The sequence below is a fragment of the Mustela nigripes genome, chromosome 4, assembly GCF_022355385.1.
Source record: "Mustela nigripes isolate SB6536 chromosome 4, MUSNIG.SB6536, whole genome shotgun sequence".
Classification (NCBI taxonomy): Eukaryota; Metazoa; Chordata; class Mammalia; order Carnivora; family Mustelidae; genus Mustela; species Mustela nigripes.
The window spans coordinates 6,503,656-6,520,935 of record NC_081560.1 but is presented as its reverse complement, the minus strand read 5'-3'; the positions used below and the strand labels follow the sequence as shown (position 1 = coordinate 6,520,935).

The following is a 17,280-nucleotide window of genomic DNA, read 5'->3' as shown; positions in this document are numbered from 1 at the left end:
TGCCTCCTCATTCACTTTGTTCAGGTCTAGTGCACATCATTAGGTTTTCCAATATCAATTAGCTAAGGCTAAGAGGCCCTAATCCAATAGGATTGGTGTCCTCCTAATAAGAGAAAGGAACACCTGAGATTCGCCCGTACCCAAAGAAAAAGCCATATGAGGACCTGGGAAGCCAGTTCTCATCAGAACCCTGCTGGCACCTTGATCTTGGACCTCTAGCCTTCAGAACTGAGATAATTCTCTGTGGTTTAAGCCCCCCAGTCTGTAGCATTTTGTTATAGCCTGAGCTAATACATCCATAATGTAAGAAACCTTCATCATGAGCAGCTTTATTACAAAACAGAGGAGAGAAAAGGCTTAAAGGAAAAGACCTAACCTTAACTTCACAGGATGACTAAAATGCTTTCAAACAGAACTTTCCCTCTTCTGGTTTCGCCACTCGCTACATCATATGTTCTGAAACTTTTCAAACAACCTCACTTGAAAAGACTGTCTCTCAGTACATCTGGGGAGGGTCCGCAGGGCCTGTATTTTCAACATGTCTCCCAGGCAGGCACAGAGTTGTCCTGAGGAACGCTGGTGAAGAGGCCAGCAGGGTGGACATCCAGCCCACACGTGCTCTGGCATGGGTTAGGGAAAATGTCTTTTTCTTCGCACAAAGACACCATTGATTCACAGATGCTTGCACCTACAGGGATGGACCAACCGGAGGTGGCATCTCTCCTTTTCGTACAAACGCTGATTTGTGGGGTGCCCTTGGTTCCGGCCGATTCAGGTAATCTGCAACCACCACATATTACAAAAATGGAAAATTTACATAGGCTCCAAGGATTCCCTAAGGAAGCTAATCTATACATTTTTGTAGGAATGATATTAAAAGACAGTCCAAAAGACAGACAAAGGTTTGCTAGAACTGCTGGAAAATCACCTTATGATGATAGATTAAGCCACAGAACAAAAAAATGGAGAGATGTCCTGGACTGGCAGTATCTTTCCCTTTGGTATTTACCTAAGAGACCCCAATATTAAGGCAAGTCTGTTTCTTGGTGAATTGACATACACTGTTGAAAATGCAGAGGGGTTAGATATAAGACTTTGTGATTTGCAATCGTGGACTTTTAGGTGATTTAAATTAATCCAGAGGGGAAATGACACATATGTGCGCCACTGTTAACGAAGGAGATGGGAGATGACATTTATTTTTGGCAATAGAGAGAAATCCTGCCTAAACACAGATGCTCTCTCAGCACGCGGGAGAAAAAACACTGAAAATCTCAACACAAATTTAAGTAAGGAGGCCTGGGAACAGAAAGTGGAGAGAAAATGCTCCTTCCCTGACTGGCAGGCCTGGCCCATGGGGATTGCGGAGCGGGGATGTCTGGCCCATCGGAGTCTCCGTCAAGCAGCCATCACGCCCTCCCTGCTGCGCAGCTGGCCAGCGTATCTGAGGCCCACATGCTGTGAATTCCTCATCCAGCTGATACTGTGGATCCACGAGCTGCTAGTTCCGCCTGAAAGCTGTCGCCTTTCTGCACCGCCTGACCTAGACACCGCAGGGCTCCTCCTTGGCATGCACTCCAACATGAGTGTTCAGGGCCCCCATGTACGTAAAGCTCCTTCCACATTCATCACAAGAAAAAGGCCTCTCCCCTCTGTGATGGTGCAGATGGGTCTTCAGACTTCTCTTCTGGAGGAACCCCTTGCCACATTCCGAGCACCTGAAGGGCTTCTCTCCACTATGCGTATGCAAATGGACCTTCAAGCTTCCCCTTATGCAGTAGCTCTTGTCACACTCGGGACACTGGAAGGGCTTCTCCCCACTATGGACTCGAATGTGTTCGGTGAGCCTGTACTGCTGAGTGAAACTTTTGCCACATTTAACGCAGGAGAATGGCTTTTTGTCACTGTGCTGGAGCAGGTGGCTTTTCAGATTTCCTTTGAGACGGAAACTTTTGTGGCACTCAGGACACTGGAAGGGTTTCTCTCCACTGTGGATTCTCTTGTGTTCCGTGAGCTGAGACTGTTGAGTGTAGGTCTTACCACACTCACCGCAAGCAAAGGGCTTCTCACCCCTGTGTATCCGCTGGTGGAATTTCATGGAGGCCTTCCAGAAGAAGCTCTTGTCACACTCGGGACACTGGAAAGGAATCTCCCCACTGTGAAGTCTCATGTGCTCAGTGAGGTGCGAGTGTCGGCTAAAGCTCCGAGGGCACTCAGAACAGGAGAAGGGCTTTTCTCTGGTGTGGACTTTGAGGTGCTCCGTGAGTCTCGACTGCCGAGGAAAGGTCTTTTTGCACTCACCACAGGAGAATTCCTTTTGCCTGCTGTGGACTCTGCCGTGGCGAGTGAGCTTAGAGGGCCGGGTGAACCTCTTGCCACACTCACCACAGGAGAACGGCTTCTCCTCACTATGTAAACGCTGATGGGCCTTCATGGCATTCTTCCAAGAGAAGCTCCGGTCACACTCGGGACACTGGAAGGGCTTCTTCCCACTGTGCTGAAACAGATGGGCTTTTAGGCTTCTCTTCAGGCGGAAACTTTTCTTACACTCAGGACACTGGAAGGGCTTCTCTCCGGTATGGACTCTGATATGTTCAGTGAGTTTTGTCTTGTGTGTGAACTTCCTACCACACTCGTCACAAGAGAACGGCTTCTCTCCACTGTGCGTTCTCTGGTGGGCCTTCACGGCAGCCTTCCGGGAGAAGCTTCTGCCACATTCTGGACAATGGAAGGGCTTCTTCTCGTTGTGTTGGCAAAGATGGGCCTTCAAACTCTTCTGTAGGCGGAAGCTTCTGTGGCACTCTGGACACTGGAAAGGCTTCTCCCCAGTGTGCACCCTGTGGTGCTCTGTGAGCTTGCGTCGCTGGATGAAACCCTTGCCACACTGCTCACAGGAAAATGGCTTCTCCCTTTTGTGCAAACACAGATGCTTCTTCAAAGTGGCTTTACACTGGAAGGTCTTGTCACACTCCGGGCATGGATAGCGCTGCTGCCCTGAGTGAACCACCCAGTGGTGAGTGACCAGGCTGCATCTGAGACAGTACCTCTTCTCGCACTTGCCACACTGGAAACGCTGCTTCTTACGTAGGATCATCCGGTGCCACCTGAGCTCGGGGTTCCCTCTGGATTTGTTTTTGTACTTGGAGTATTTACAGGGCTGGCTCTTAGAGTGGCTTCTTTTGTGCTTTTCCAAGTCCCTCTTTAGCTGAAAAACCTTCCCACAGACAAAGCAGGAATAACATCTGGGTCCTGGTGGAATTTCCAGGTGGTCTGGAGTACCTGTCCGCTTACGCCCTGGATTGTTCTTATCCTGACCAGATGCTCCGAGGTCGAGGTTCCTATGTACAATCCCTATGTCTTGGAGACTTGGATGCTGTAACGCAGCTCTTTGATCTGATAAGATCTTTCTTTCCTGCCCTGCTAAGGTAGCACATGAACCCGGCTTTAGACCATTTAAATGGCCTTCCTCCTCTTTTGCCCCGAGAGTTCCTTGGTCACCTGGAGAGAAAAAAAGAAGACCACCCTTACCAGTCATGTCCCTGGGTTATGGCAGCCTCAAGAATTGTCTTCACATCTCTAACAGCACGGGAAAAGGAATCTCATTGATTCATGACTATGCATCTGCCTCCACAAGTAAATTACATTTAAGGTTAACTGTGATATGCAAATCCTTCCATTATGTGTTAAGAAATGGCTTCATGTGGGGTAAAAAAAAACCTGCAGGGAACTATATCTTGTGAACTTAAGGATGACCCTCAGAGGGTAAGCAGAAGTTGAGAGAAAATAAAGAGAAAGTCTGAGAATATGACCGTTCTGTTTCCTGAAATTTGTGAAATAAGGCTTTGCCTCATATTCTTGCCCCTTCTACCACAGATTTTAGGAAAAGCTTTCTGGAAGAAATGCTCACAGAAAGCATCTTTCTTAGGAATGTCAAATGGCAAGTGATTAAATTCAGAAAGAACATGATAGAAATAATTCCCTTTTTCAAGGAACACCTCGTTATCAGAAAGGTATTAATATGAGCACAGTCAGCGCTGTTCCCAAAGGAAAAGCCATGATGACAAGAATCAGGGAGCTAACGAGTTGGGACCTTATTTTCATCCACAAAAACCGGAGAGAACAATTGCAGCCTCTGTATTTCAGAACTGCTTTTTCTCCCACCTGTTGAACTGAGTCCTAGGGCTCTTCTTTTTTTTTTTTTTTTAAAGATTTATTTATTTATTTATTTTACAGAGAGAGAGAGATCACAAGTAGACAGAGAGGCAGACAGAGAGAGAGAGAGAGAGAAGCAGGCTCCCTGCTGAGCAGAGAGCCCAATGCGGGACTCGATCCCAGGACCCCGAGATCATGACCCGAGCCGAAGGCAGCGGCTTAACCCACTGAGCCACCCAGGCGCCCCAAGGGCTCTTCTTTTTTAAGTCTCTTAACACAGGAGGAAAATTCATCTGTCTGGAAGGATAGGCCTGCCCCCAGAAAAGGACTCTGATTATGCTCTGTGGTCATCTTAACAACAACACAGGTAATGCTTCCAACTGGGTGATGTCATTTAGTAAGCGCTCCACAGCTGACGTCTAGAACATTCTTCCCTGCGTCCTTGACTCCTCTATTTCTTACCACTTTACTACTTATTCCAGACAGAGGAGCAGTTCTGATTATTGGATAAGTGCCACTTGGCACAAAGGGAACATGAGTCTTTAGGGATAGCCACTAAAGTTGTTCATTCTTTGGTACTCAGAAACCTTTCTAGGTCCTACCTTTCTATAGGATGAAGTCAAACTTCTGCCTTGGCTTTCCTAGCCTCAGATAATCTGACATTACTTTATGTTTCCCCTTCTCCATGTCCTGTACCATCCCAAGAATAACATTCGGCTATACATTTTCTAAATACAATGGGCTTGTTCCCACCTCTGAGTCTCAGCTCATGTATGATCCTCGCTGATCTTCTCTGTCTGACCAAATCTATACATTCTTTGTTTTTAAATCCTAATTCCTGGGCGCCTGGGTGGCTCAGTGGGTTGGGCCGCTGCCTTCGGCTCGGGTCATGATCTCAGGGTCCTGGGATAGAGTCCCGCATCAGGCTCTCTGCTCAGCAGGGAGCCTGCTTCCTCCTCTCCCTCTCTCTGCCTGCCTGTCTGCCTGCTTGTGATCTCTGTCTGTCAAATAAATAAATAAAATCTTTAAAAAAAAAAAATTTAAAATCCTAATTCCTTAGAAGTCCTCTTGGGAAACTGCTATTCTACTTCACTCATTCTCCTCTAAATCCCTATAACTCTACTACCACTGCCACTTATTTTATTAACTTGTAATACAGTCCTATTTCATAGAGGACTAGTTCAACAGTTCAACAGAATCGACTAATTTAACTGCCACTTAACGTCGGGTCAGGAAGACAGTCAACTCCTCCAGGAGAGTATACATACAGATATGTAGATCTCTCCGTCCCACGCCAGCCTAAGTGATAACTGACAGTCCTATGAACACAGTAGGGACTATATACTCGTTAGATGAATGAAATAAGAGACGATGGCAATGAAATAACATCCTTGGGCATTCTTTTATTCTTTTGATGGACCTCATCATACTTTCCCTGGGTTCAAATCCCCTTCTCTTCAAGAGAATCCCTTGACTACCAGGGACTTAGAAGGTCTCCATTTAATAAAACATTAGCATAGTCTAAAAAATGACATATTCCCTTAAGTATTTAAAGTGTTAAAAAGTATTTCCAATGCTTTTCTTACAAGGAATTCAAAAAGGAATCTTTCAAAAGGAACTTAAAAAAAAACCCAAGTTCTAAAACTGTGCATAATAAAAAATAATACATTATACCAAATTGGACAGTTTTCCATTTCTCTGTATTCAAACGGACACAACGGTGTGATGGAGAAGGTGGTTGTTCCTCAGGGCTCAGCAAGTGTGTCCTTTACTTGCTCTTTTATGGGTACTTCTTTCCAGGGTCATAAATTTTTTTCTTTTATTTGAATGAAACATACACACGTCCCTCTTTATAAGAAGTAATACATTCTTGGGGCGCCTGGGTGGCTCAGTAGGGTAAAGCCTCTGCCTTTGGCTCAAGTCATAATCCCAGAGTCCTGGGATCAAGCCCCACATTGGGCTCTCTGCTCAGCAGGGAGCCTGCTTCCTCCTCTCTCTCTGCCTGCCTCTCTACCTACTTGTGATCTCTGTCAAATAAATAAATAAAATCTTTAAAAAAAAAAAAAAGTAATACATTCTTGTGTTTGTTTCTCACTTGAGTAAAAAAACCTAATATTCTCCACCAAAACAATGTTTCTTAGTCACTATGGCAAACTGCCTATCCAGGAAGATTCAGGAAAATGAAATGAGACATGACCCTAAATCCATCATACTCACCAAAATACAGCAACTTTCCAGTCTTCTGCAAGTCCCACTGCTCATCAGTAGAAGGGCTAAATGTCATGTTTTTCTCCAAGGGTCCCCGGTCTCTGATTAACAGCATTCTCCCTTGTTCTATCCAGGTGATCAAATTCGGCTTGGAGAAAATGCCACCTGCAAGGACAGTCCACGCAGACTCAGTCTGGGTTTATCTGAGTATTTTACTAAACGTGATTTTCACAGTTAAATTTGATTCCTGTGATACATCATCAAAGTTAGGTTAAAAAGATCAAAACCCTTGAAATTACGTGAATGACAATAAATTTTAGCCTAAGCAAAACTGTTTAGCTTAAATGGCCTCTGCAATATTTCACAAAATTAAAGGAAAGAGAAGTGAAGGGTGATGATTTTTAAAAGGCCCACAGATCAAGGCAGAAACCATTAACAAATAAATGATCATTATGAGAACAATAAAAAGCAAAATCACAGGGGGTCAGGGAGGGAGACCAATCACTAAACACTTTTTTTTTTTTAAAGACTTTATTTATTTATCTGACAGAGATCACAAGTAGGCAGAGAGACAGGCAGAGAGAGAGCCTGCCTGCTGAGCAGAGAGCCTGATGTGGAGCTCAATCCCAGGACCCTGGGATTATGACCTGAGCACAGGCTTTAACCCACTGAGCCACCCAGGCGCCCCTGGTGTCTTTCTTTTCATTGCTGTGCACTGCCTTTCATTCTCCACATAGCAACTCAAGTAATTAACAAGAGTTAATTACTTAAATTACTCAACATTTAAACAAATGTTGACATATTACTCCTGTGTAAATCCTCTCATCATCTTACCTTCCCTTTGTCTAGAATAAAATCCTAGAGGCCCCTTCCTCTTTTGGTATACCACTGTCCCCTTCTCCTAGCCTTCTACACATGCGCTCCGGGAGCCTAACTGTGGCTCCCACCACACACTGACCACATACATTCCAACCCTCGAATTTCTGCACTAGTCCTTCCTCTGCTTAAATTCTCTTCCCCCTGATTTCACACAATTGACTCATCTTGTCCTTGGTGTCTCAGATGGAAGAGGTTATAAACGCCAAAGGAGGGAGAGAATGCTACAGGTTACAGTGAGATCACCTATTAAAGTGAAAACAGTAGAAATGGTTTTAATGATACATGAATGCATTAGAGCAAGCTGGATAAAGAGCAAGGTATAATCTCCACAAATTTCTCTTCCAATCTGCTCCCTCAGTATTTCTCTAGGGATACCTATATGTCCCATGCCACTGCTCTTTCTCCCTTTACCAGAGAGCTATTTTCCCAGTTCTTATGAGGATAGAAAATTCATCATATCTAGGCAACATAAGTAGGCATCAAAGTATCAGTTAAAAAAAAATAAAAGAGTACACTTAAAAAGAGAGAGAGATGGTTATTTTATTTAGTAATTCTAACTGTGGGAGAAACAAGGGAGTGTTTGGGTGAAAGAAACTGCAGAATTAACAAGACTAAGGAGTGCAGATGCCACTAGATAAAAAGGGACAAGTTAAATATTCCCAGGCCGTAATAGACGTTAATGACATATTCCGAGTGTAAATTAGGCAAAGAATCATATTCAACCAGCAAGAGCTCACACAGAACAGAAAGCCTGTTGATAGTAGGCAGCTTCCCCAAAAATGATTCCTCTGAAGCCATCTTACCCAGCGAATCAAGAGTCTCATAATTGGTCTTCATCACTTGCTGATACATTTCCTTCTGCCACTGCTCCAGGATCTCCCACTCTTGCTCCGAAAAGTATAAGGCCACATCATCAAAAGTCATCGTTACCTGGAATCACAAACAGTACATGCATATGTCTTCACGTTCAAGCTACTGTCGTTCAATGTCCGCGTCTTTAACAGACAAGAGGAAACTACGCTAAGGTTTCCTTCTCTCCGGTTGGTGCCATGAACGATGGAATAGAGGGGTCACAGAAGTCCACCGGGCCCCGAGAGTGAATGAATGACTAGCAGACCTTTGAGGACCTGTACCCTCTACAAGCAATTACTGCTATGCAAGACTTTTAAAACCTTTTTATTTTGAAGTAATTACAGACTCAAAGGAAGTTGCAAAGATCCTAGTCCAGAAGGGTTCCCTGTGTCCTCCTACACCTGTTGCGGGAAGGGGTGAGAAGCAGAAGGGAAGAAAATGCATTACATTAGTAAGATTATTAGATAAGAAATTTCAGGAAGGGTAGAAGAAAAACTTGCATAGGTAGGCGGACTATACTTAATTGAACTCAACAGTTTCACGGATTAAGCTCAGGATATGCGTTTTAAACTCTAAAACGTGTTCACATTTTCCATTAACAGCCCCACTGGTTTCACATTTTCTGCAGGTCTGCAGGTCCTCTCATGCCCACTCTTCCTTCCCGCAACTTTTTTCATCCGTTTATACAGACGTGGCCGCAGAGGCTACCTCCACCAGCAGAGCACGGAGCAAGAGCCCAAGAGAAACCCCGACGTGCAAAGAGCCGCGACACACGGCGGGGAAAAGACGAGTGACCTGAGGGGACGACCCTGGATTTCTGCCCCCGGCCCCTCTCTTCCCGCCCCCCTGCAGAGCAACTCCCGCACCTCCTTCGCCGGCCGCGGGCTCGGAGCTCAGTCCCGGGTCACGGACAGTCCCCCGCTACCTCACTCCCCGGCTCGGGACCCCACTCCAGACCACGAACGGGACGCATTTCGATACGGCCCGCACCCTCCACGACCTCACTTACCGGACCCGCCTCCGCCATGGCCCTTGGTGACCCCGCCGAGTCCTCCGCCCGACAGACGCCGAGACCCTAAGCGGCTCCGCAGCACCTCCCTCTGCGCGCGGCCTCCTGCCCCGCCCAGCCCCGCAGGCCCAGCCCCGCGCGGTGCACGCTGGGACTCGAGCCTGATCCCTGCCCCACAGCGCCCCCTGCGGGCCGGAGGAGACAGCGTCGTCCGCGGGAGCCGCAAGGGCACGGCTGGCCGCAGCGGCTGTGGCACCGTGGGTGGCAGGTCGTCTTGCTCTGCCGGGGGTCTCCAAACGACGAGGACCGAGACCCAGACGCGCTAAAAGGCGCTGGAGAGAGGGAGACGGAGAGGTGGACGTGCAGAGTGAGCTTCAAGTAGGGAGGAAACTCGCTCTTCACTGAGCGCTGGACGGAAAGGGGGTACGGGGGTTGGTTCCTCCTTGAAGCGGACCCCAGGCGAGGGCAGGATCACTGTGAGGGACCTGAGCCAGCCAAGGGGGTCAGGGAGCCGGTCCCCACCGTGGGCAAATGCGGAGTCTGTGGCGCCAGGCACTCTGAGAGTGTGCGCATCTGCCCAATCCTCCCGCCAGGGGCCAGGGCCCTGGAGGCTGGGAATGTATCCATCCACCCAGTCGGGCCCTGCTTCAGCGAGGGCACTTCTGGTCTACCTTGGACTCAGGCCGAGCTGATATTTAACCGTAGGTTTTTGTAGATACGTCTTCGCAGGTTGAGGACGTTCTCTTCTATTCCTAGTTTGCTGGGATTGTGTATTGTGAGTGGAATCTTTTTTTGCCCAATGCTTTTAATGCATAAATTTCTATTATTGCATAGTTTTTCTCCCTTAAGCGATTAATATGGTAGATTAGGACTGATTTCTGAGCATTGAACCAGCCTTGCATTCCTGCTGTACTGGAGCGTCTGAAATGCAACCCCTCGAACAAGCTAACAGATCCACCTGCCATAGTTTCATTCATTTTGGCAAAACACAAGGCTCCTGGGTCATAAGTAGCATGAGTTTTAAATTCATGTCTTTTGCTTGCCTCCAAGTCCCATGGGAATGATAAGGGGTGACCAGGTGCGCACTACACCTATGATGGGTTTGTGTCACAGATGAGGAGCCCAAAGCTTAGAATTCCCACTCTTACAATAGAGCTGCTAGCAATCTGCTCAACTACTCTGATAGTCTCTTTTATTTTATATGTACAATAAGTGTAGTTATTGGTAGATCTGGATTTATATCTATCATTTTATTATTATTTTTTAAAGATTTTATTTATTTATTTGACAGATAGATATCACAAGTAGGCTGAGAGGCAGGCAGAGAGAGGAGGAAGCAGACTGCCCGCAGAGCGGAGAGCCCAATTCCGGGCTCAATCCCAGGACCCTGGGATCACTACCCCAGCGGAAGGCAGAGGCTTTAACCCACTGAGCCACCCTGGTGCCCCTACATCTATCATTTTATTATTAATCATCTGCTTTTCCTTTCTGTTTTTCATTTCTCTGTTCCTTTTTCTGGGGAACCTATTTTAGTATTACATTTTAATTTACTTATTATAATTTTTACTATATCTTTTTATATTTTATTTTGTGGTTGCTTTAGGAACTACAAAATACACATTTCATTTCCTTTTACTTTTTAAAGAAGCAGCTTTATTGGGATCTAATTAATATACCAAACAATTCCCTGATTTAAAGCATACAGTTTAATGACTTTTCATGTATTTTGCCTTCTTTTTTTTTTCTTTTTTAAAAGATTTTATTTATTTATTTGTCAGAGAGGAAGAGAGCACAAGCAGAGGGAGTGGCATGCGGAGGAAAAGAAGCAGACTCCCCGAGGAGCTGGACTGGATCCCAGGACCCCAGGATCATGACCTGAGCTGAAGGTAGACACTCAAACGATTGAGCCAGCCAGACATCCCTCTTTCTTTTTTAATTAATAGGCTTATTTTGATCAGTTTTAAATTTACAGAAAAATGTGTGTTAAGTTTGGAGAGTTCTCATTACTCTTTTATCTTCCCTTTCTTACCCATATTAAAAGAAGCATGCAGGATTTTCAAAATTTAAAAATCCAAGGAAAAAGAACTACACAATGACCTGTATAAAATTCTAACTGTAGAAAATGCTAAACTCTGATTGTTTCAGAACTGATTGAACTGACTTGCAATATTATTAACAATGTAAGAGGGTAACATGTCTCCCACCTTTTTTGAAACATTTAAAAAATATATTTTAGGGACGGATGGGTGGCTCAGTGAGTTAAGCCTCTGCCTTCGGCTCAGGTCATGATCTCCAGTCCTGGGATTGAGCGCCGCATCGCGCCTTCCACTCAGCAGGGAGCCTGCTTCCGCACTCTCTCTCTGCCTGGCTCTTTGCCTACTTGAGATCCCTGTCTGTCAAATAAATAAATAAATAATCTTTAAATATATATGTATATATATAATTTATTTTTTTTTAGATTTTTAAAAATTCATTTGAGAGAGATACAGAGACAGAGAGAGAGCACAAGCAGGGGGAGAAGCAGATTCCCAGCTGAGCTGGGAGCCCAACATGGGACTCAATCCCAGGAGCTGGGGATCATGACCTGAGCCAAAGGCAGACGCTTACCCATATGAGCCACCCAGGTGCCCGCAAAATATTTTATCTTTAATTAATCTCTACACCCAACATGGGGCTTGAACTCACAACCCCAAGATCAGGAGCCAACCAGGATGTCCTGCCAACTTTTTTCATTTGTTCTAGCATCCACGTTATATAACCAGAACTTAATTTTATTTCGATTTGTATTCACTTAATTACTATTGAGGCTGTAGACTTTTCTAAATAGAAAAATTTATTCATATAATTGTAGATTCAACTGGAATTATAAGAAATAATACAGAGAGAGCCCACATTTTACTGGTACTTGTGTATGTGTGTGTGTGTTTAGTTTTATGAAGTTATAGATTATGCATTAATTCCTTTTTCCTTCATCATAAACTCTTTATTTCCTATTTGATAATTCGCTGATGGATCCTAGAAAATGGACTAACATATTTATATAAATATCATATCACATTTATTTTCTTTGAGTAAAGCCATTGGCTATGTATAATTATAGCAGTATATGGTGTTAGTTGTGAATGCAAAGTAGTTCTTAGCTATTCTGAAATCCAGTTTTACTACATGGACGGCCTTTGTTCTATTACAGTGAAATTCACTTTACACTCTTAGCTAGTAGTGTTCATGAGCCTTCGAAGCCAATGGGGCCCCTTCTTTTTTATGAGTGTCTGGGGCACTCCCTGACTTCTTTAGTGGTTCTTTTTTTTTTTTTTAAGATTTTATTTATTTATTTTTTTATTTTTTATTTTTTTAATTTATTTATTTGACAGAGAGAAATCACAAGTAGATGGAGAGGCAGGCAGAGAGAGAGAGAGAGGGAAGCAGGCTCTCCTGAGCAGAGAGCCCGATACGGGACTCGATCCCAGGACCCTGAGATCATGACCTGAGCTGAAGGCAGCGGCTTAACCCACTGAGCCACCCAGGCGCCCTTATTTATTTATTTGATAGAGATTACAAGTAGGAGAGAGGCAGGCAGAGAGAGAGCAGGAAGCAGGTTCCTTGCTGAGCAGAGAGCCTGATGTGGGGCTCAATCCCAGGACCCTGAGACCATGACCTGAGCCAAAGGCAGAGGCTTCAACCCACTGAGCCATGCAGACGCCCCTTCTTTAGTGGTTCTTATATTTCTCTAGTGTTCTGCCTTCTCCTGCTGCCAATGAGCATGGCAGGGTTGACTACACATCTCCACTGTTGTCCTTGTAGCCCATGGCTATTTCTTCTAAAGCTGCTAGCAGGTCCTCAAAGTTGGGGGGCATGATTTTTTCTAGAGTGATTTCAGTTTTCAGCCTAATTAAGGTCTGGCTTCTGGGTTTACAATATCTTTTACTGGGACACTAAAATTATATTCCCAGGGGACCAGAGACGTGAGCACCTGAAGGACACCACCACGTGTTACACACTTGCTGTGTACATGAGAGCCCACTGTCTTGATGCCTCTTCTATGTTTTCAGAAGGAAAGAAATCATGAATAGGCAAGGGCGCAGCTATTTTTGTAAAATTCTGTTCAGTTTCCTAAACTATCCATCCCAGGTGAGCCTGTCTGTTCTCCATGAGGAATGAAAATATTTCCCTACACGGCCTTATAGGAATCTTGCCCCAAGCGTTAGGTCATCCCAAGCCAACATATCTCCATTCCCGAGAGTTCTTTCTGACTGACTTCAGGAAGTCCTAACCTATAAGGAAGCCAGCAATGGTAGGAAGACCTTGAACTTTAGAGTGAGAAAGGTCTTTGGGTTTTGGGTTGGGATGTTGGGTTTGGATGTTGGCTCAACCATCTGCCATCTTTGTGGCACCAGGCAAGTCATTTGAACACCCATCACTTTAGTTTCCATATCCAAAGGGTTACTATAATAATCGAGACAGTACAGATAAAGCACTTTCACCACAGTATCTGGCCTTCATTCTTCCTGGCCTTGCTTCCTTCCCACCTCCCTCGACCTCAGATTGTCTAGTATCCGGATAGGCACTCTCTCACCTTACCTAGAAGTCTCTTCCTTCTCTTCTCTCAAGTCTTCTTTTCTTTCCTAGCCTGAATCTCTTGGTCCTGTGTCATTTCCCTGCAGATGATTCAGCCTAACGCCAACATATTAGGCAAAAATCATTTATATTCAGAATCACCTTGAACATCTCTTAAATTGCTCCTAACATATAAACTACAGTAAAAATGGTTTGATACAACTCTGTACAGCAATTCTTACATGCATTAATGTTTTAGAACCACTCGCTTAGATCAAAGGAAGAAGAAAATAGAAGTCCATTGATAGATGTCTATGTATTCAAACCATTCTGCCTCTAAGATAGTCATTAGGTCTTTGGAGGTAGTGAAGCAACAGATGGAGAAATTGAAAGTGCTGCTGCAGGCCTATTGGATGTCCTCCATTCCACATTAACATTAAATCTTTATAACCTTAACATAGTAAATAGACTTTTTTAGTGAAAGGGTTACTCCACTAAACACACAGGAGATGACTTCAGAAATATCTATCACATGCGGCGACTATGAGGACTAAAAGCTACAGTGCTGGAGTGCCTGGGTGGCTCAGTGGGTTGAAGCCTCTGCCTTCGGCTCAGGTCATGATCCCAGGGTCCTGGGATTGAGCCCCACATCAGGGTCTCTGCTCAGCTGGGAGCCTGCTTCCTCTCTCTCTGCCTGCCTCTCTGCCTACTTGTGATCTCTGTCTGTCAAATAAATAAATAAAATCTTTTTTTAAAAATTTCTATTTCTTGCGTAGTGAAACTTGGAGAAATCCAGTGTCAAAGTCTCATTTTGGAAGTAACAAAGAGGGCTTCCTTGGGACTTTAATACCCCAGACATGGTCAAGAGTTTCCTCTGATAAATCTCAAAACAGCCTCTGCTGTGCCAATGCTGAGAAATCCAAGTGTGCCGATTTATTAAGTACCTCGTGCTGTCAAAATGCCATTGAACCAAAAATATCTTAGAGAGATACAAAATGCTTCCAAAGCCAGGCTGAAGTTTTGAGTCATTGCTTTACTCATGAAGAATTCAAAAACAGAAGGATTTAAAAAACAAAACCAAAAAACTGAGAGAGGGGAAGGCCTTTCTAAGCAAGGTGCCAAAACCAAAAGTCATAAAACACTGAAAATGTTCACATAAAAATTTTAAATTTCTATTTGGCAAGATGCCAAATGGCAGATGTCTTTACTAGGTAAAGTATATACGACATGAAAAACCAGTGTTTAATTTATGTACTGTATAAAGAGCTCATGCAACTCGAAAATATCAATGCATAGTGGAGGGGAAGATGGTGGTGGAGCGGGGGGGATCCTAGGCTCATCTTATCCCATCAATGCAACTAGATAAGTATCAAATCATCCCAGATACCCCAGGAATTGATCTGAAGACTGTCAGAACAAAGTCCACAGCTGAAGGTAGACCAGAGGCCACATAGAAGAAGGTAGGAAATACAGGAACTGACTTGGGAAAGAAATGGATCCTGGTTGCTGCAGTGAGGAGGGATCTGCAGTCTTCGAGAAAGAAGCCCTAGAGATGAGCTAGCACACAGGGAGCCCGTGGGGAAAATGAATCCCTGCAGCAATTGGCTTGGAAAGCAAGAGAGCCTTAGAGCCTGGAGTTTTAAAGGTCAGCCTGCTTGACTGTGGGAGAACTTAGAGGACATTGGGGCTACTTTTAGAGAGAAGGCAGGGCAAACAGCCAACAGACCTACAGTATGGAAACAGCAATCTGAAGATCGCATGGGGCACACAGTGGGGAGGTTAGTTGCTCTTCTCAAAGAATGCCCCAAAGAGGCAGCATTCATGAGAAACACCTCCAGGAACAAAGAAACTGTCAGGAGCCATTTCCCTCCCCAACCCTCATTATAAACACAAGGCACAGAGCCAACACTCACTACTTAACTTGCTTATACCAACACCCCCCCCCCGCCTCCCCCCATGCTCTGGTGGAACCACCCTTCCCAGGCCCATTACAGTGGCCGCTTTCCTCAGAGGACCAGCCCAAACCCCTGCCAACACTGTGTCTCCCCACTGTGTCTCCCAGGGAGTTTTGCAGTGCCTTGGTTCTGGTGGCCGTGGCAATAAGTCTCATTTCACAAGCACACCTAGTGCAAAACATGAAACATTTCAGCCAAGGACAAAACACTGCCCACCACAGGCAAAGAGAGCCTCGGCAGATGACCGGCCTGAAAGAGAAAGCAGCCAGGACACAACAGCAGAGCCTACACAGCACACTTTGGAGATGCTCCCAGAAGCGCCAGGCCCTGAGGAACAGAGGACATTACATAGCAGGGCACTACGGGACCTCTTCTTCATAAAGCAATTAACCTTAAGGACAGGAGACATAGCTGACTTTCCTAACACAGAGAACCAGGCACGAAGACTTAGACAAAATGAGAAGACTGAGTAATTTGTCCCAGATGAAAGAATAAAACAAGACCATGGCAGGAGATCTAACCAAAACAGATACAAGTGACATGCTTGATCCCTGGACTTGAGAAAAGAGTGGAGGACATCAGTGAGACTGTTAACACAGAGATAAGGAATAACATAGTGGAGATAAGGGGCTCAATAAACAAAATGAGATACACACTTGATGGAATGAACTGCAGTCTGGAAGAAAGAGAGGAATGAATTAATGACCGAGAAGACAGTGTAATGGAAAATAATCAAGCTGAACAAAAGACAGAAAAAAGAATTATGTAAAATGGGAATAGACTTAGGGAATTTAGTGATTCCATCAAATGTAAAAACATTCATATTATAGGAGACCCAGAAGAAGAAGAGAAAAGGGAGCACAGAATTTATCTGAAGAAATAATGGCTGAAAATTTCCCTAATCTAGGGCAGGAAACAGATATCCAGATTCAGGATGCACAGAGAATCCCTAACAAAATCGACAAAAACAGATCCATGCCAAAACACATTGTAATTAAAATGGCAAATATAGTGATAAAGAAAAAATCGTAAAAGCAACAAGACAAAAGACAGTTACATGAACGAAAACCATGTAAGAATATTAGCAGATTTTTCAGTGGAAACTTTCCAAGCCAGAAAGGAGTGGCATGATATATTCGAAGTGCTGAATAAGAAAAATCTGCAGCCAACAATACTCTAACAAAGTTATCATTCAGAATAAATGGATAGATAAAGGGTTTCCCATACAAACAAACACTAAAGGAGTTCATGAATTATACCAGCCCTGCCAGAAATATTAAAGGGGACTCTGAGTGAAAAGGAAAGACCAAAAAATGATAGGAAGGAAGGTAAAAACACAAAAGCGGTAAATATGAATTTCTGTAAAAAATCATTCAGGGAACTCACAATATAAAAGGATATAATATATGACACCATACACCTAAGATGTGGGGAGAAGAGGAGTAAAGAATGGGTTTAAACTTAAGTGACCATATGCAAAGAATAAAGAGAAAGAAATCCAAATTTATCACTAAAGAAAACCAACAAACCATGAAAGAGAGACAAGAAGAGATCAGAGAAAATCTTCAAAAGCAACCACAACCAGTAATAAAAAGGTAATAAAGGGGCACCTGGGTGGCTCAGTGGGTTAGGCCGCTGCCTTCGGCTCAGGTCATGATCTCAGGGTCCTGG

At 44.4% G+C, this 17,280-nt stretch overlaps 1 protein-coding gene and 1 long non-coding RNA gene across 2 annotated transcripts in view; one reads left to right on the top strand and one right to left on the bottom strand.

Annotated features, from left to right (window-relative positions):
* Nucleotides 1-304: 304 nt before the first annotated feature.
* On the bottom strand, nt 305-9,217 carry ZNF425 (zinc finger protein 425). Its single transcript, XM_059395561.1, has 4 exons — nt 9,101-9,217; nt 8,043-8,169; nt 6,370-6,525; nt 305-3,498 (listed from the first exon to the last, which is right to left on the bottom strand). Exons 1-4 carry the CDS (start codon nt 9,116-9,118, stop codon nt 1,544-1,546), a joined length of 2,256 nt encoding a protein of 751 aa, XP_059251544.1. The 5' UTR covers nt 9,119-9,217; the 3' UTR covers nt 305-1,543.
* Nucleotides 9,218-9,309: 92 nt separating this feature from the next.
* The window catches only part of LOC132014858 (uncharacterized), a 17,388-nt gene continuing 9,417 nt past the window's right edge, over nt 9,310-17,280 (top strand). Inside the window, exons 1-2 of the long non-coding RNA XR_009403475.1 lie at nt 9,310-9,478; nt 10,879-10,986. This is a non-coding gene — a long non-coding RNA (uncharacterized LOC132014858). The remainder of the gene's footprint in view (nt 9,479-10,878; nt 10,987-17,280) is intronic.